General features: G+C 39.4%; 1 protein-coding gene across 1 annotated transcript in view; it reads left to right on the top strand.

Moving 5' to 3' along the window:
- Positions 1 to 20,708, top strand: part of ANO2 (anoctamin 2) — a 148,216-nt gene that overhangs the window by 58,243 nt on the left and 69,265 nt on the right. Inside the window, exons 12-14 of the mRNA XM_040062298.1 lie at positions 2,330 to 2,490; positions 6,363 to 6,445; positions 15,763 to 15,846. Of these exons, the coding sequence (XP_039918232.1) occupies positions 2,330 to 2,490; positions 6,363 to 6,445; positions 15,763 to 15,846 (328 nt within the window). The remainder of the gene's footprint in view (positions 1 to 2,329; positions 2,491 to 6,362; positions 6,446 to 15,762; positions 15,847 to 20,708) is intronic.

The following is a 20,708-nucleotide window of genomic DNA, read 5'->3' as shown; positions in this document are numbered from 1 at the left end:
TATCTGTGATCCATGATTTGTTACTTGAAAATCATAAGACTGTGCTTTTTCTTATTAATTTGTAGTGATAATAACTGGTTTTAGCTCATCTGAAGAGCAGTGATGTATCATTTCCAGCCCTGAGAGCATTACAAACAGAGGCACTGAACAGGTTTTTGAGGGGCACACATTTATTTGATTGGTCAGTGCCTCATCTCCTGAAACAAAAATGTGTCCACTGTATTGACTTCATTTTCTAAGATATTAATTTGCTTTTCATGAGTGCACATAGCTCACTGCTCAATCAGAAAGTTATTATGTAAACCTCACTGAATATAATGCACGCACTGTCCACAACTCTTGGAACATTTTATTCTCATTAAAATCGGACCATTTGTACAAGTGAAATGAATAATAGTTGCAAGACTTCAGAAATGCCAGCAGATCAAGGGATCTGATTCTTCCCCTCTGCCAACTCTGCTGAGCCACACCTACAGAGTTGCCTCCAGCTCTGGGATCCCAGCACAGGAGGGGCAGGGAGCTGCTGGAGCCAGGCCAGAGCAGGGACAGCAAGGGCAGCACAGGGAAGGAGCAGCTCTGCTGGGAGGAAAGGCTGAGGGAATTGGGATGGTTCAGCCTGGAGAGGAGAAGGCTTTGGGGTGACCTCATTGTGGCCTTGCAGTGCCTGAAGGGAGCCCACAGGAAAGATGGAGAGAGACTCTTGACAAGGGCCTGGAGTGACAGGACAAGGGGCAATGGCTTCACACTGACAGAGAACAGGGTTAGATTGGATATTGGGAAGAAATTGCTCCCTGTGAGGGTGGTGATGCCCTGGTACAGGTTGCCCAGAGAAGCTGTGGCCATCCCTGGCAGTGTTCCAGGCCAGGCTGGATGGGGCTGGGAGCAGCCTGGGCTAGTGGAAGGTGTCCCTGCCCATGGCAGGGGATTGGAGCTGGACGATCTTTAAAGTCCCTTCCAGTTCAACCCATTCTATGATTCTGTATTTGCTCTTCACAGTATTCTCCTTCTAGACACAAAATAATGTTGAGTTTCATGTATCCTGAGGGGAATATACTGCACAAAGAATGCCAAAATGATACTATGATGTTAATGTCTGCTTCCCAGAGGAAAAAACCAAAAAGAACATTCCTCTGTGTTATCTGTGTCTGACTTCTGCTGGAGACAGGATACTGCAGTACCTGTATGCTGACCACACTCATGACAGTCCCTGAACAGACAGCTTTTAAAATCACTGCAGTAGGAGAAGATTAATGATAGTTAAATGATGAACAGTACCATATCAGAGTCAGAGTCTGTTTTCTTAGTTGATCTAAATAAATCTGGGTGCTTGTTGGAGTGAAAGCTTGTGCTAACATTTAAACAGCAGTGAGATTTATGGATAAGATGTATCTGCAGCACCCTCTGCTGCCTTTTGAAATAGAGAATTACTGTAACAACGTGAGAGCTGGAAACAGCTGCATGCTTTTCAAACTATATAATATAAACATATTCATAATATAGCTTGAACAGTCCCTTTTTTCATTGAAGTCATAAGGAAAAACCTATTTCAGGATGGTCCATACAGGAACAATCATAGTCACCATATGCCAGCTATCATTTACACAATGTGGTAACTCTCAGCTCATGATCCTGGCAAGGACATTTGGGCTTTGGACTACTCAGTTCACCTAAGTGAGACTGTGTGAAAGGCTTTCACATCCAAACCTTAGGGAAAATACTGAAAGCGTTCTCAGCCTTGAGAAGAAGTGTTTGACAAAGTGATATTGATAATTTTTTTTTTCAAAGATTTTTAGAAGCTGAATACATACATAGCAAATAAGACCGAGAATCAAAGTAACGGCCTTACAGTAAAGATCTTTAAATCTGTAAAAAATCTTTTCTCTCATATTTTTGTGCCACCGTATTAAAAATGCATATTTTGACAACAGCACTGAATTTCCTTTGAGACCACTTCAGTCTTTCTTTTCAGTGATTTAAATCTGATCTGTATCAAACCACGTAACTGACTGCAGGGATGCAAATTTCGTTTTTTTAGTGTGGTTAACCTCAGTCTTCTGTGATGTTGTCTTCCTTAACTCACCAATACAGTGCAGTGATCAGTCTGGTTGAGTGTTGCATCATTTTCCTGTTTTTAACCTATAAGCATTTAAAATGTTATCCATGGCAATGAACCTTGAGGAGACACACAGCTTCTGATCTCTGCAAGTGTAGCCTACATATATTGCAGACAGCTTGTAATGGCTGTGATGTGCTGCTCGATATCTCTGCTGCACATCCATAGTTCCTGAGCTGGAATGCTCAGAGGAACCTGTTCCCTTGTGTGTCACAGCAAAGAGATGTGTGACCAACACAATGCCTTCACCATGTGCCCCCTGTGTGACAAGTTCTGTGACTACTGGAACCTCAGCTCTGCCTGTGCCACCGCTCGAGCGAGTCACTTGTTCGACAACCCTGCCACGGTTTTCTTCTCCATCTTTATGGCTCTCTGGGGTGAGTATTGCTTTGCAAGTTATCAGTGCCATTTGATGTTTAGACTCAGCACAGAATAACAAAGCGCTGTTTGATTGAATGTAAATTCTATGACTCTGGGAAGCTGGCAGTCCTCAGCAGGCCAGGGAGAGCTGTCTGTGTTGAGACTGGGGAAAAAAATACCACCACCAACAGCAAGCTCTGGAATAAATGGAGTTGAGTAGTTCAGGGAAGAAAATATGTTCTTTCTTCCTCTACTGCCATGTTTAGAATCATAAAGTCATCAAGTCTGGAAAAGATCTACAAGATCATCAAGTCCAGCGTTTGACTGGTCTCTAGCTTGCCATCTAAACCAGAGCACTGAGTACCATGTTCAGTTCTTTATTAAACATCTCCAGCGATGGTGGCTCCACCACATCCCGGGTCAGCCCCTTCTGATGCCATTGGGAAGAAAGTCTTCCTGATGTCCAACCTGAACCTCCCCTGGGCATCCTGAGGCCATTTTCTCCACAGACAAAATCATGCCATTAATGGCACTTCTAAACTTTGCTATGTATTTGCTAATTTTTCTTCATTTTCCATCAACATGTCACACTCTTTTAACACCTGCATTTGGGGACAGAATGTATTTGAGGATTGGTATGGTGCAGACAGCTGAAAGGATCTAATTTAAGCACAGTCCCATTTCCTCATGGAACAACTCAGTCACATAATTTTATCAAAACTTTATGGGATTCCAAGAGCAATGGGACTATTATAATTTTAATTATAATATCTTTTAGAATATCCCATTTAAACAAGCTTGCTTTTCTTTAATGGCAAATATCCCTGTCTCCATGAGGATATCAAAACACTTCATAAACATGAGTGAATGCATTGTAGTATTCCTCTTATTGTTTCTGGCCTCACCTCTGCCCTGAAAAGTGTGTGTACTGTGCTTGCATGAATTATTACTAGTCTTATGCTCTTCTTTACTCCAGAGCTTGTTTATTGTGAAAGCTAAATGTGTTATTGCTACTGTAAAACAACTTATTTCCCTATTCATTGTTCCCAAAATGAAATTATTATCCTTAATATGAAACTGAGCAAATATATTATGGTATTATAGCTATCCCTCAGCAACCAGTGTGTTATTCCTTGCAAGCCTGTTAAGATTTTACAGCTTGTTTTAGAAAAGACTGATTGGTGGATTGGCATCGGGTGAGGACAGCAGAAGGTTTTTAAGGAGCTTGCAGACAAAACACATCATGGAAGCAAGAAGCATTTATTTAGCAGTTCTTGGAAGCCCTAGAACAAACATTAGAGAATATGTGAGAATTATGACTGAGAAATAGAAAAAAGAGGATGAATTTATAGACCCATAATCTTTTTTTTTACTACTTCAGATTACAGGGTAGACTGGCAGATTGTCACCTGCTGCTGTGAGGCTTAAGATAAATAAAATAACATTTTTCTGACAGAGAAACTTTATTGTGAACTGGCATCCATGCAAATGACTATTGCCACTGAACCTTATCCAGAACAATTGTATTTTGGTATCAGGAATGCAATGTGCAAAAGAAAATGTTGATATATCCTTGCGCTAAGCCAAATTAGTAGAATCAGTTATGGAACAGAACAGGACAAAAAGTTCCATATGCGCTGCTTTTTTTAAAAAAAAGCATGTAAGAATAACAAAATTCTTTCAGAGCTGTAGCCCTCCTCCAAAAAATGTTTCCCACAGATTAGAAAAGTCTGTTCTTGGGACCATGATAGCTGAGCTTGTCAGTTCAAGAAAATGCAGCCGGCACACACAAAGAGCAGCAAAGGGAAATAATGGAGCCTTTACTAACTCTGCCCAGCTTGCCTATTAAGTATTAGATTACACCAAATTCTGCTGCCCTTCTATTAGAGGCTGTGTTGGTTATATCTAGAGTTCAATCTGTTGTATGGCAGAGCTCACTCACACACCTATTTCAGCTGTATATTTAAAAGAGCAAGCTATGGTGATCTGGCCCAGCTTCATTTCATGAGGGTCCTGGGCACAGGTGTATTTTTGTCTTCTTGTCTTCTCCCATTCTTTAGAAAGCAGAAAGCTCCTTAGGGTTAATATCTCAAAAGGAGTCATGCTTTTTGCAGCTGATCCTGATTCCTCATTAAGTGTTTTTGTGATTCCAGCAGTCCTGTGCAATTGTCCATAGTCACAGTAATGCCTGGCTCACTGGGATTGACGTCACTGGTGTCCTGGTGCTGAATTTCAGTGTCAGATGCCTTTATTAGAAGTTTTAAAGAGTCACAGAATGGTTTGGTTTGGAAAGGACCTTAAAGCTCATTCAGTTCCAACCCCTTGCCATGGGTAGGAACACCTACCAGACCAGGTTGCTCAGAGGCCCATCCAACCTGGCCTTGAACAATTCCAGGGATGGGACAGCCACAGCTTCTCTGGGCAACCTGTGCCAGGGCCTCACCATCCTCATGGGGAAGAATTTCTTCCTAATTTCCAATCTAAACCTGCTCTCTGTCAGTTTAGTTTTTCTGCTGCTAAGTCAGTGCAGACGTGCTGATTTCAGAGCAGCTGCTACATCAAGCCAAGTACGTTCTTACAGAGCTAAATGTGGAACTGAGTTTTTGTATAACAGGAAAGAATGGAATGAGTAATAGCACCCTATAAAATAACCAAATGTTTTTGTATTTAGGATATCTAAAAACCCTTGAGTTTTCAAATCATGCTAAATATAGCTTTTATATGTTCTCTTTTCTGTAAGGGAGGAACACAGATAGCAACTTAGTTGCTTAATGTCTGGATTTCCTTTCAGTGTGCTGCCAGTCCTGTCTTTAAATGATACTTATTTCTTATATGATGGGATGATAGCTGTGAAGAAAATATTTGCAGCTAACTGTTGGGTTAGATTAGGACTTGTAAGAGCCAGGTTACCTTCACCCAGTTCCCACATTTCTCAGAGTTATCTGACAGTGTAGATGCAGTCAAGGGAAGTTGATCTGATTCTTGTCTGTCTTGTGGGGCTATCACAGGTTGTTCAAAGTGATGTAAACACTGCTGTAATCTAACGGTGTTTTTACAGTACCCTTTCCACCTAGTGAAAAAGTGAGGTGAAGCATAAGAACGTGGAAAACTGTTCCTGCAGTTGTTTATAGGTATAGTTTTTATTGGTAGAGTTTTGGTGTTTTCAGTTGGCATATACTGGTTTAATATTGATATTGATTTTGTTATCTGAAAATAAGTGTCCATAAGCCAAGATTTATTAGTGTTATTTCTAATACATCTGTAAGTGCATAAATTATGACCAACTAGGAAAAGAGCTATACTGAGGAAACAGCAACTATGAGAGGGCAACCAGGAGAATGTAAATATGAGACAACAGTAAAACATCTGTTCCTTCTTATTAGTAAGAAAAGGAGAAGCAGGAGGCTGAACCAGGGACAAGTCTCTCAGGGCAAAATCACCATGTATATGAAAGACAAAAGCATGTAACTACAGCATTGTAATATATTTCAAAATATGTTTTCCTACATCTTGCTGGGGATCCTAGTTATTTCAGTAGCAGGCTAAACCTACCTCAGAATGCTTCATGGTGAGTTGAGAGAGATGATGTCCTCCATGGATATCTGCAGGTATGGGCTCAGTTCTGTTCCCTGACAAGAACTTAACAGTGGCTCTGGACAACCCATGATCCATCTTTCTGTATTTTTTTTTTTAAAGACAGTAATTATTGTTCCCATGCTTTCCTTGAATTCTTTCTTTAAAATTGGGCCTGAGGCTGTTTCTTAGTGTTCAATTTTAAAGGGTCCAGCATAATGGGATTCAAATATCCATTGAAGCTGATAAGTAAGACAAATATTTGCCACAAGGCTTTGGATTTGTCATTTAAAAAATTGTTTAATTTCTTTTAAAGCTACCATGTTCCTTGAACAATGGAAGCGTTTGCAGATGAGATTGAGTTACTTCTGGGATCTAACTGGACTAGAAGAAGAAGAAGTAAGTATCCTCTCCCTGTGTTAATTTACCGTGTTAATTGCTCCATAGATGCAAATTATATGAGCACTGATGTATAGATTTCTCACTAATGTTTTTCAGCCCAATGCAGTTTGTAGGTGTTTAGACAAAGGACTATATCTGATACAGTTTTGAGTATCAATGTTTATTTAAGAAATCCTCACCTATATCTTACTGTTCAGCACTTTGAAGTTAATAATGAATGCTGAAAAGTATTATAAGGTAAGAACAGATCATGTTTTACTGAGATTTCCCATATGGCATTGTATTGTGCGCAGTAACACAATGAAACAGAATAAATACTTTGTCACGTTACTTCACTCTGTGTAACAAGAATTCTTTGTGATGCCAGCCACAGGTCACAGCACCATCAGCAATTTTTGCATCCAGGTCTGGGTGACATCTATGGTGCCTTAGGTACATCATCCCGAGCTCTAGATGCACATCAACAGAGCTGGACAGTGCCCAGGCGGAGAGGGACCTGGGGGCACTGGTGACAGCAGCTGAACATGAGCCAGCAGTGTGCCCTGGTGGCCAAGAAAGTCAGAGGCACCTGGCCTGGATCAGGAATGGTGTGGTCAGCAGAAGCAGGGAGGTCATTCCTCCCCTGTACTCAGTGCTGGTGAGGCCGCACCTCGAGTGCTGTGTCCAACTCTGTCCCCTCAGTCTAGGAAGGACTTCGAGGCGCTTGAGCGTGTCCAGAGGAGGCAATGAGGCTGGTGAGGGGCTTGGAACACAAACCCTGTGAGGAACGGCTGAGGGAGCTGGGGTTGTTCAGCCTGGAGAAAAGGAGACTCAGAGGTGACCTTATCACTCTACAACTCCCTGAAAGGTGGCTGTAGTCAGGTGGGGTTGGTCTCTTTCTCCAGGCAGCAACTGACAGAACAAGGGGACACAGTCTTAACCTGCACCAAGGGGAATCTAGGTTGGATATTAGGGAAAACTTTTTTACATAAAGAGTGATAAAGTACTGGAATTATCTGCCTGGGGAGGTGGTGTAGTCACCATCCCTGGACGTGTTAAAAAAAAAAGATTGGATGTGGCACTCGGTGCTATGGTTTAGTTGTTAGGGGTGGTTTGGAATCGATCTTGAAGGTCTCTTCCAACCTAATGATCCTGTGATTCAGGTTCATCACTCACAGTATAAAATCCTCATGTTTAGCTTAATATTTGTAAAATGCTGTGAAAAAATCTATAGGTTTGTGAGGACCTGTGATGAAGAGGCCTGAAGTGGTAAAAGTCTGTGGACGGGAACTGTGGGATCAGCAAGAATTCTTTGTTTATGGCAAGTGAAGGAGCGCCAGACAAATCTCAGCACAAGCTGAAGAATTAGAAACTTAGAATCATAAAATAATACTGGAATGGACCTTGAGGGGCTATCCCATGTGCGTTGTAGGATCAACTCTACTTAAATCATTATGAAGAGATATTTGTCTAATTTGTTCTTAAGTAAATCCAGCAGTGGAGATTTCAATTCCTCCCTAGGTAATCTATTCTAATGCTTCTCTATCTGTACTGCTAACAAGCTTTTCCTAGTGGTTTTTAAATCTCCCAGCTACATTAATTTTTTCCTTTTTTTTTTTTTTTTTTTTTTTTTTGATTATTTTATCTTTCAAAGATCAAGAGAGGGATTGCTTCTGTCCTCTTTTCAGCATAATTCAACACAATATCATATTTCTGTCACCCTTGTTTGTTTAAGATGAATAAGCCTCTGCTCTTTCAGTCTTAGTTTCTAAATATTTTCAGAGATTCACAGGACCACAGAATCCAATGTGTTAGAAGGGACCTTAAATATCATCATGTTCCACCCATGGGCAGGGACAGCTTCCACTATCCCAGGTTGCTCAGATCCCCATCCAGCCTGGCCTTGAGTACTTCCAGTGATGGGGCAGCCACAGCTTCTCTGGGCACCCTGTGCCAGGGCCTCACCCCCCCTCACAGGGAACAATTTCTTCCTGAAATCTAATCTAAACCTGCTCTCTGTCAGTTTGAAGCCATTCCCCCTTGTTCTGTCACTCGAAGTCCTTTGCCAAGAGTCTCTACATCTTTCTTGTAGGCTTCCTTCAGGTACTTAAAGGATTTTCTATGTATCTCTTTATTCTTGTTCCTTTCCGGCCATTTTCTGGTTGATCCACGTCTTTTTTGAAGAATAATGGACATGTCTCTTGACATGACATCTTAAGCAGCATAACATGCACTGTATCATCTCCTGTCAGTACTTGGTACTTCAGCAAAGCCCCAGAAGTTAGTTCAGGTTTTGTTCATCATTTATCCCTAATACTCATAAAGAAGAGGATAAATTTGTCTGTGGAAAGTTACTGGCGTCAGGTTACAGTGATGGTGAAGTCTTTACAAGTGTTGAAAATTATGTTGGAAAAGGAAGAATTGTGTCTGATCAGTTTAGGCCAGAAGGAACCAGAAGTGGGATCACTTAAAAGCACAGGAAGGGACAAGGGAGATGCTCAGGAGGTTTAAGAGTTTTAAGACTAGATGGAGTTAAGCTATTGGTTGTCAATTTCTTTAGGAACAGAAATTACAGAACCAAAGCAGGGAGAAAAACAACCATAAATTTGAAGAGCTGAGAAGTATATAACTGTGAGAGTTATATTGAAATAAATGCCTTTGGTGTAATTTTTATGGACATTGACTATAAACCTTTCAGTAAAATGCTTTCTTTAAACACACTGGGCCAAACCTCTTCCTTCAAAAGAATCACAGGAGATATTAAATTAGTCCATTTATTTGTGAATGTCTTGGCAATGGCAGTCTGAGAAAGAAGACTCCCTAAGGCTTCTGTGAATCTTTGCAGCTGGCAGCTATACAGACCTAGAGAATTTGTGTTTGGACACCCAAACACACAAAAAGCATCTGATAAACAAATGGGACAGGGAAAGAAAAGAAACAAACTCAGACCGGAACCATGAGAGCAGACAAAGCCTTGGGAACACTGTGCATGAATGCACACAGAACCAAGGAATCGTTTAGGTTGGAAAGGACCTCCAACGTTATCGAGTCCAACCTTTGACCAATCTTCACCTTGTCACCTAGACCAGAGCACTAAATGCCATGCCCAGTCATTCCTTGGACGCCTCCTGGGACGATGGCTCCACACCTTCCTGAGCAGCCCATTCCAATGCTTAATAAGCCTTCCAGTGAAGAAATTCCTCCTGGAATTCCTCCACTCAATGTGCCTTGCCACAGACGTGTGACTGTGTAGCCTAATGAAAGAGGCTGTGCATATCACTCTAGTTCAGAGTGTGTAATAAGGAATATGGCTATCAATAAACCAGGAAGAGATCTGGGAGAATCCATACCCTCTCTGCTTGGCGAAGAAGTACAGGTAGACTCCAATTAATGATGTGGGTGGTAGAAACTCTTGCCTTGCATCTTCGGAAATTGTATTTCCAGGATGTTTCTGCTTTTATTTTTTTGGGCGGAAAATTTTTTCCCTTATTTTGCCAATGATCTGGTGCAAACTGAAATAGAAATGCAGTGAAAAAAGATGAATTTTTAGAATTTGGGCAAGAACTTGGAAGTCAAATGGATAGAGAGTCTGCATTAACTGAAATTTCAAGGAGTTTCCACTCATTGGTCTTGGTGTTGTTCAAATATTCAAGCTGTTATAGTGTTTCATTTACAGGGAGGAACTGGAATGCCTGTCTTCCTTAGGAACATTTAATTTCAAGGTAAAATCTCATGCTCTGTAAAATGTTTGCCAAATATTTTAGTTTATTTGCAAACTAATTCCCAGAGTCTGATTCTTCTTTTTGCTATTCAGTGAATTTAAAAAAAACCCATGATTATTCAACTCTTAAGGGATGTCTTTGAGGTCACTGTGGATTACTGCTGAGTTAAGACAAATTAATAAAGAAGGTAGATTGAGTAAAAGAGAATTAAAACAAAATTAAAAAGGAGGCTGACTTACTGATATTAAATATGTTTACAGATACATTCCATTCTCACCTAACTTAATTTTGGTTTAACTTTATTTTCTCTACCACGCTTTCAAAATTAATTTTGATCTGATCAATTTGATGGCTTCACTTTGTCTTCCGTCTTGCAAACGATAGGAGTTGACTCTTCTTTCTGATGTTTTAATAATATGTACAAAACCACAAAGCATAAGATATTTTTGTTTGCTAAAATCCTCAAAGAGGAGACTCTAATAAAATAACTGTGTAGCCCTCTTGGGAAAAAAATGCCCAGTATTGGTACAAGGGTAAGTTGTTGCTACAATATTTTGTCTTGTTTCAAATCTCTCCTTTCTGCATCCTCAAGATTCTTGTAACAATGAGATCTTTAGTTTGGATTGTTTTCTCCAGATGCATTATCTCACATTTTTCCCATAACTATTCTAATTTTCCTGTTGGGTCCATGTTTCCAAATATTTTTTTTAATTCTTTGTATGCTTTTTTATTAACCTTTTTTGGGTTTCGTTACTCTTTCCAGTGAATATTCCCTGACCTTCATTAACTTTTCACTAATACTAATTATTTAATAATCCTTGGCTAACCCTGTTTTTCTAAACAAATCCTTTCAACATTATATTTAAGTCCTTTGTTTAGGAGGATGAGAGTTTCATTAGGATAGTTGGGGAAGGAATGCTAAAGAATGAATGTTATCCCTCAGCCCTTTGGGAAACTGTTTAATATCAGTTATTACTCCACTAAGATTACATATGGGGGCACAATTTAAACATGTTTAAGGTTGTAAACTGTAAGAACAAAGTCAGGTGAAAATTCCTTTGCTTTCCAAGAAGTTGGTAAAGGTGTTTGATTACATTTTTGAGTCCCAGACTGTTCCAGAGATGTACCAGAATATCCAGGGACTTTAGTATACATTTTCCTCTTTTATTTCTCTTCTGGCAGACATTCAACATGCTCTCATTTACTTTCATTAATTCCTTTCCCGTTGTAATGACCTCGTCTGTCCTTTCTAAAACTGAATTTCTTCAAGACTCAAAACTGTTTGATTTTTTATTGGTAGTCCTTGGGGTGTTGTGATGGGCCACTCAAAGGTCACAAGGGGTGGCACAAGTTCTTCCTCCCCGTGGGTTAAGAGAGGTTAAATCTCTCTTTATCCAGCATTCCCCCACTAGGAACAGGGACCACCTTGAAGTCTTTGTTCCTCTCCTCCTTTCCAGTGACTCAGGAGATCCAGGTAGGTAAGCAGGGTTTGCCAGGGATGTGCCCCTTGGAGACCACACAAGATATGGAATAAGCTGTTGTTTACAGGGGCCTGGAGTGACAGGACAAGGGGGACTGGCTTCAAACTGATAGAGGGTAGGTTTAGGTTGGATATCAGGAAGAAATTTTTCCCTGTGAGGATGGTGAGGCCCTGGGGCAGGTTGCCCAGAGAAGCTGTGGCTGCCCTACCCCAGAAAGTCAGGCTGGATGAGACAGCCTAGTCTAGTGGAAGGTGTCCATGGCAAAGAGCTGGAATTAGATGATCTTAAAGGTTCCTTCCAACCCAGGCATTTCTGTGATTCTATGATTTACACAATTCCACTCATCAGTATAGGAGTATTTAAACAGATTGGATTTGGATTGCATAACAAACAACCATAAATAATGCTATATTCTGCTACAGTTACCCAGAAAGTATGGTATTATCTGCCATTGAAATGGCAGAATTTGGTTGTTTGGTCCTAGCATAAGGGAGCTTCAAAATCCCTCTTCAAAAATTAGTTTTACAGGTATTTGTCCAAAGCATTACCACTGTTCTTGCTCAATGAAAGCAGACAAAGGCATAAAATCTCCGTCTATCTGGAAAATACAATCCCATAATAGAATCTTCTACTTTCTTTTGACTAAATCTGTTTTATGTTGCTCTAGGATATCTTTATTAACTGAATTCCTGTATACTTGCAAAATAGTTTTTAACACCTCTAAGCTTGTGTTCACGCTACATGACTTATTCAAGCATTTGTTTTAATTTTTCATCTATCAGATTTATTATCATCCAGGGTGATCTGGACTAAAAAGATTGTGGTCATCTACCAGTGACTCCATGCTGACATATAAAATTATTTTTCCTTGGCGTGAATGACAAACTCTTCCCTACACTTCTCACCCCCTGCATCCTATGTCACCATCATAAGAAATAGAGGGTTTAAGTCCTTGATTTCTAATAATTAACCATTTTGCAGCAGAGAACAGCTGGGCTCTATGTTTTGTTATTTCTACATTTCCATCTTGCTTTTAGGCAGCAGCTGGGCCATTCCAATTTTTATTTGTGGAATCCTTCCTTCCCATCACTGTTCAGTGCTTAGCTGCTCTGCTTGTGTTCAGGGTGGTAGGATAAGGCTGTTCAAGGAATGTGCAATGAGTCTTTGCCTTTACTTAGAGTATATGGCTTATTTTTTTGGTAACTCCTTTGATCTGTCAAATCTGGAATAGCTGATAAGGTTTTAATTTTATTTTTTTTTTTTTTTTTTTTTTTTTTTTTTTTTTTTTTTTTTTCCCAATAAATACATTCCATATGTTTGTCATGCATGTTTTAAAAAATTCATTATCACTTTCTTTCTAAATCAAAGTGAAATTAAGGAGAGATTAGTTCACATTATTTATTCTTATCAAACTGGATCTTTATCTACAGAAGCTTAATTTGATGGATAGTGGATACAAGTGGGCATTTTTGAGACAAATCCTGGAGGCCACTCTCAGGGAAAAAAATCCCACTTGCCTGAGTAGAAATTTCATATTTTGTCTCTTTGTTGTCGGAATGGGAATTATTCTTTTCTACTCGGAACACTCATTTGGCCTCGCAGTACCTTGGCTCACGTGGTTTTCAATAAGTGTCTGGCAGCTGTACTGGCAAACTTCCAGCATCCTGGGATTCAGATCTACCCCTACATGGACATTTGGCCTTTGTGAAGTCATCACAACTATTTCTAGCTTGTTGTCTTCAGTGTAGAACTCTCCCCATTTTCAAAGAATTGATTCTGAATCACGCTCTTTTTACAGCTGAGTGGAATTGTCCTTTCACATCCATGGATGCATGGGTCTAATAGCCCTAAGTCTGGACTGTAAAGAAATATTTTGTCCAAAATACTCGTAAAGGTAATATATACAAAATGCATTCTGGGGAGCTCTGTGGTCTGTTCAGTCAAGGGTAAGATGACTTGGCAGATTCAACAAAGACAGATCAACTACCATTCCAATCCAGATGCAGGTGCATGAAGGACAGTTAAAAGGACACTGGAATGTCTTACTAGGAAAACTAAACATAACTTGGCCAAATTTGAACAGAATATGCACTCAGAGCAAAAAGTCACTAGCAAAAGGTAAGTTAGTGTACAATGTTTTGCTTGGCATTTATTTTCTTTATTTTACCTTGTTTTCATTCCAATCAATTTTCAAAAGTTGCTCTGGCCTCTCGAGACTGCCCCTCATGTCTCAGAATGCTTTGCTTAGCAGAAAGTAAGAGAAAAAAAAAGGAAGCAAACTAATTCAGGACTGCAGTAGCACAGTATATTTAGATCTCCTCAGTTTCTTACAGCTTCATTTATCTCCTTTCCCTACTTTGATCAAGCTGTCTTCTCTCATGTAGCCATCCATGCCAGATGTCTTCATCCTTTCTTCATTTAAGTTTAAAGATGTGTGTCTCATCCAGTCTCTGAATGTTTATGTAAGGAAGCATGGTAGCAAATAATGCAGATCAACACAAGCCAGTAAAAATTTAAAAACAATCAGGATACAGGTGTTGAGTGCAGCATCTTTAAATCCTAATTGTTGTATCTTTTTCTCTCCTTTCCCCATCCTACTTAACACATTTTTCCTGCTAATCATCTTTATTCATGTTAGAATTTACCTGTGCCTCACTATTTCTTGTAGTTCTATATGTTGTCCAGAAGACCAAAGGGATGGAGAACCTCTCTTACAAGGAAAAGCTGAGGCAATTGGGATTGTTCAGTCCAGAGAGGAGAAGGTCTTGGGGCAACCTCATTGTGGCCTTGCAGTGCCTCAAGGGAACCCACAGGAAAGAGGGAGAGAGACTTTTGACAAGAGGCCTGGAGTGACAGGACAAGGGGCAATGGTTTCACACTGACAGCGAATAGGTTTAGATTGGATATTGGGAAGAAATTCTTCCCTGTGAGGGTGGTGAGGCCCTGGCATAGGTTTCCAAGAGCAGCTGTGGCTGCCCCATCCCTGGAAATGTTCCAGGCCAGGCTGGATGTGGCTCTGAGCAACCTGGTATAGATATCTAGAAGCGTCGAATGTGTGTGTCTCAAACACTGATACTGGGATAGCCATGGATCCTGGACATCCCATCACACCATCAGGGATCAACACTGGAATTAGGGCTGCTGATCTCTTTCTCTCTCTCTTATTCAGATCCACTGCCATGTTCTTTTATAAATAGGTTAGGAACTACATACCAATTTCCATGCCAAGTGTGTAATTTATAATTAAATCTTCCTGATTGTTTGCAAGACCCTGTGACTTTTATCATTCTTTTAGACCGATACATTTACACATCACAGTAGAAGGTGTCCCTGCCCATGGCAAGGGGATTGGTGCGAGATGTAAGGACCCTTCCAACCCAGACTATTCTATGATTTGATGATTTAAATGATACTTTATTATATACCTTTTGAATGCATTAGGAAAATCTCATGATCAGAATAAAAAAGAATTTGGAGGTCTCACTGTGTTCTCACATGCAACAGGGAATGGTGAGGGTTGTGTCTGCTGTGGTGAAAATGTTACAGGAAATGAACATCACATCTATCTCTCAAGGAATTCTCTTGAAATTCCATGAAGGCTCCATTCTATTGCTCGTAAGGATTTATTAATTTAAAATGGTTTTTGTTCTCTTCATGACTATCAGATTAATTTAAAAAATGGTAATAACCCATTTTTTGGATGGGGCTGATAAGGGCTGGCAAGGGTTCTAACTATTGTAAAGAGGGATGATATGACCAATGCTGTAGGAATAGCCTTTTTTTTTTGTGAGAAATATCAATCCATATTCCAGCTCTGAGTGAATTCAGAACTTGGTGGGAATGAGGAGATGCATGATACTTTTCTTGTTTATGAGCTGCTCACTTGAAAAATTTTTGTCACCTTTCTTAATTTAATCTCTAATTTGGGAAGGAAAAATATATTTTGCAAGGATACATTGAAAGGTTATTGATCAAGGAAACTGGGCCGGATTTGACAGCCTAGTCCAAAAAGTGTGTGGAGTTGAATCATCTTGATGGCTTTGTTTGTGAATAAGTGACCAAAAACATTGGGGATTTTCTCTTAATCATAATCATGTTTGTTTGTTTGTTTGTTTCTTTTTATCTTTTTCAGGAGCATCCCAGGCCAGAGTATGAAAACAAACTGCTGCAGAAAAAGCTGAAAAATAAAAATATCACAACAGAAAAGTCAAATGAGGTGAGATGCTGCTTACTTTTTTATTTTATGTGGGATTTGTGTTTTGTTATGTTGTGATCATATTTTTGTCTGTCTCTCAGAGGTTGCAAAAGGCACTTTTTGGTGCTCTTAATTAGCCTTTTGAGTTGGTAGATCGTGGTGTGGTGAAATGCAAGCCTGCATTGCCATTGCAGGGCTTTGAGGTCATGATTTTCAAAGTAAAGTAAATTGCATAGAAATGGAGTTGACAGGTGGTTCAGGATCTAATCTGTGGAGTAGTGCCTGATTCCCGGGATAATCAGCACAGAGTTCTTACAGCAATCCCTCAGAATGTCAGTACTTTCTGCACAATGAAGAAAGCAGCTTTAATTATGGTGACTTCATTTGCAAAGGTAACCTTGGTATCTTGCTGCAGTTACACAGTTGTGAAGTTTTAATGGCATTTCCAGGACAAATGGAAAAGTAATTGGTAGATCACTTTCAGACTGAAATGGGTTCAGGATTTTTATGGCTATTTCAAACTTTTTTGAACAAGCCCTTTTTTATCAATCTCCTCTTGTAAATTGTTGACTGTGGTCTATTATCTAAACATTCAGAAATTCTGTGGTCTTGGTCCATTAGGCTTGATTAACCATTGTTCATTCCCTGCATTCCACATGTGCCAGCAAAGTCAAAACATTCCAATACTGTGTTCAGCTTCCAGAGAGGAAAAAACCAATTTAATTTGCTTACAAGTTGAGAATCAGTATGCAAAGTGCAGAATTTTCAAGTTCCCAGATTTGGTCCAACACACAGCTTGTGGAAGAACTTCATTATCCCTTTCTTCTGCTGACCACCATTGTAAAGTGTTTCCAGGGAATCTTTCATTTCGATGAGCCTGTCGGTCACCTGTTGTGTCCAACCAAACTGCACAGAAGATCATGGGAGGAGTCTCAGTTATTTTCGTGTGCTTTTGATCTTGCCCAATAAGCAGAGAGTCACAGACCACTGTGTAGTCTTGCACATTAAACAGCTCTCTTGGCCTTCCAAGTGAGGAATCAAAGACTGTAAAAGTCCAATAAAATTGTTGCTGTTCAGCTTTTTTTTGGCTTAAAGTAAATGGGAACTGGAAACAAGTCAGCCATTGATGCTATAGAATATAATGATTATCTTGCTTATCTGAGATACAGAAAGAATTATAAATTAGACATTTAAGGCAAAACAAAACAAAACAAAAAAACAAAACAAAACAAAACTGCAGAAAAAAACCCAAACAAAAATCCTCTGAAACGCCAACCAAACAAGAAAACCCCATTGCAACCCCCCCAAAAAAACCAAAACCCCCCAAAAATCCCCCAAAAACAAACAAAAAAAAACCTAAACAAAAAAAGGCAAAAAACCCCAAAAAACAACGGCAAAAAAACCCACAAAAACCCAAACAAACCCAAACAAACAACAACAAAACAACCACAAAACCCAAGAAGAAATGTTGAGTGAATAGGTAGAAAACAAGGAAAAATGTAAAGATCCAGCACTACAAAGGTAGGAAAAGCTCCTTTCAGACATCAAGAATGGAAAGACTAACATGGAATAGTTTTTGTCAAATTGCTTTTTGTGCCAATGTGGATGGAAAAAATACTGAATTTCTGAATTAGTGTTCCCCAAATTACTGAAATATATTCCAAGCAACCAAGCATTTTTTCATCAGTGAATGTTCTGCTTACTAATCCTGTCCAGCAAACAGCACTTTAGTCTGGGTTTGGAAGATATGTTACTCAGGCCTTTGTACGTCAGTATCTTAGGAAATTATGAGAGCAATAGATGTTGTTGTGAGAACTGCAGAAGAGGAAAAAAATTAAACATAACAGTTCAATTAAACTGCCTTAACTGTGGAAATGCAAGATTACGTTTTGATTTGGAAGACCCTGAAAAGTTAGACATTAAAAGTGATGAGTATTTAAGACTGCAATAATTCTTCAGCCTTATTTTTAGAGGTTTCAGCCTTTTCTTTTTGCAAGATCATTCACTCAGGAGATTTTGTGTAGCAGGTTAATATTAAGGCACAGGTTTCTGTGAGGTCTCTGGCTCAATATTTCTGTCTTGTTGGGTGGAAGCCAGGGCACAGAACTTTGTCATATTACCAGGGCAAATCTAGTAGCTGGACAGGCATCAAAGTAGAGATGTCTCTGTAGTTAAAGATTCAATCCTCCTAATTTCTTGGTTTTGTGTGAATACACAGATGTCTGTGAGGTCTCTATCTCTTCAAGTCTTGGTTGACAGTCTAATGTCATGGCATAAGTCTCTGTGAAGTTTTCTCCTGAGTCTTTTTAGCTAACTACGGTAAATTAAAGGCTTTTTTTTTTTTTTTTTTTCCCTGTATGTGTGGCTGGTCAACAACTGTAGTATCCTGTGTTCATATCAAAGGACTGGCTCTGGCACCACTGTCTACAACTTCTCATTACTTATCTATGAACTCAGAAGTTGCCAGTTCAGCAGCTGTGGCTTGTTGGGATATAAATGATTCCAAAGAGTGACTATTGTGAGAATACTGGTCTAGAGCTTACTTAAAGGCATATATTTCTATAAAATTTCTGGCTTATTTCCAGTATGTTAATTCCTCTGTTGCAGTGAAGAAGTGACTGGTTTCATGGCAAGAAGCAGCTTTTATGTGCAAGGCTCTGTGTACGGCACATTTTTTCCTCTTTGCCTGACTTCAACCAGGAGTTCCTGTGAAGTTCCTTGGGTTATTTTTGCAATGAAGGGACAGAGGTTTGCTTAGGCGCTGCTTTTATGATTGCAGAAGAAAGGTGACACCACTTACATCCTCTCTTAAATGATAACTTGGGAATACAAGTTGAGAGGAAACCAGCACACAGTTTTCCCTCTCTGCTGTTCAAGTCATTAACTTTAATGAGTGCGGAAGATGCCCAGCACCTGTCAGGGCTAGTAAACACATGAGTCACTCTACCCAGGCAGCAAATTCCAAATCAGCCTGATGAGCCTGGCAAGACAAAGTATGACACATCTAATGTATTGCTTGCCCAGTGGGGTTTGTGTTCTAGAATACAGCTTCCATACAAAACACCACGGTGTGTTTCTGCTACTGGAATAAGCAAAGAACAAAATTTCACCCTCCACCACCCTGTTCAGGCTGTTCAAATAAATATTTTATTGCTCATTTGGAGAATGAGAAAGAAACTGTGAGGGCTCAAAGTGCTTCACAAAAGATTGGTGTGAAATTACTCTAACAATAATACTCTAAGGTTCTATTATTTCAGCAGAGAATTAATTTACAGCTAAAGGAGTTGAAACATTTGTGTGAAATGCCTCAGATTAAGTAGAAAATAGATAAACAGATAGTCCTTATGAATTATGACCCTGATTTTAGAAAATGACAAGTCCTAAGGGACTGATTTGGGAAATCTGGAATTATCTGTCTTATAGTCAATACTACTACTTACTTCTTTATGGTCACATGCTATTTGCAAGGACACGTAGTGACAGCATAACGGGGAATGACAGAGAGCAAGTTTAGATTAAATATTAGGATGAAATTCTTCCCTGTGAGGGTGCTGAGGTCCTGGCACAGGCTGCCCAGAGGAACTGTGGCTGCCCCATCCCTGGAAGTATTGAAGGCCAGACTGGATGAGACTCTGACGAACCTGCAATAGTGGAAGGTGTCACTGTCCATGGCAGGGGCTTGGAACTGACTGATTCTCAAGGTCCCTTCCAATGCAAACCATTCTATGATTCTCTGATATAAAGGCTTGCAGTGTATAGCTCCTTTATTCATGTACATCGAAAGCCATTTTTGTCCTTGCATCAGAGATGAAAGATTACAGACATGTGTATGAATGCATGTGTCTGATAATATATTCATGCAAACATGGCACATGAAAGCTTTGTAATGAAGCAATTAAAAGTATATTTTGTTTTTCTTGAATGAACTATAACACAGATGTGGATAGAAATATTTAATGAATAGAGTTAAGCTACTGTATGTGCAGAATGTTAACTGAAAACGTGGTGGATATTTGCAATCTTCTGATAAGCTGTTCCTCTCTCTCTGCAGTAGTGGCATCCTCAGTGGAATTACACAGAGGTCAGGAAATGAGAATTGGTCTTGTGCCTGAAAACATGCAGATGGGCTAGATCCAACTCTCACTGGACCTGACGGAAAGCCTTCCAGTAATTTCTGTGAGAGATGGACCAGGCCCTGACTCCTTTTCATTAAATGTCCAGCTGATCTGGCAAACACGATTCAACATCATGTATATGGATATATATATATAATGTATGTGTGTTCTTATCTTTCCTATTTGGCAGGAAAGCAAATAACTCATTCTACATATTTCTCAAGGAAGATTTTCTTTATAGAAAACAAAGGGCTTGTTTCTTGGCTTGTGTCCTGACTTGGAGTAAACCCTAGGAGTCGTAGAATCTGGCATTCTGTCTTTCCTTTAATTCATTTTAAATATGATATTGGCAGATTCAATTATTTAAATTGTTAATTCAGCTGGTAAATGAAATAGAAATATTTCTTTCTGAACTATCGTTTCAGTTAACAACGGAATTAAAACAAGCTGGTTTGAAGAAGAGGGTCTCTGGTGTAAAGGATGATACAGATAAATATGAAATAGAATTGTACATTGCTAATACTTTATATATCTATTTTAAAAATGTCAACATTGCAAAACATGAAAAAAAAAATTCTTGCTAGCAGTTGATTCCTTTCCCATCTTCCATAAGCAAATCTCCCACAAGGACTAAAAACCCTTTCAGATAGTGGAGCCCGTCTCTTCATTAAGCAAGTCCTTGATAAGATTAACTAAAGAAAAAAAAAAAAATCTCTTATTTTATATATTAGCTAAACTCCATAGAAGAAACCAAGATAATTGGTCATA

This window comes from Hirundo rustica, chromosome 4 (genome assembly GCF_015227805.2).
Source record: "Hirundo rustica isolate bHirRus1 chromosome 4, bHirRus1.pri.v3, whole genome shotgun sequence".
Taxonomy (NCBI): domain Eukaryota; kingdom Metazoa; phylum Chordata; class Aves; order Passeriformes; family Hirundinidae; genus Hirundo; species Hirundo rustica.
This window is presented reverse-complemented; position numbering and strand designations above follow the sequence as displayed.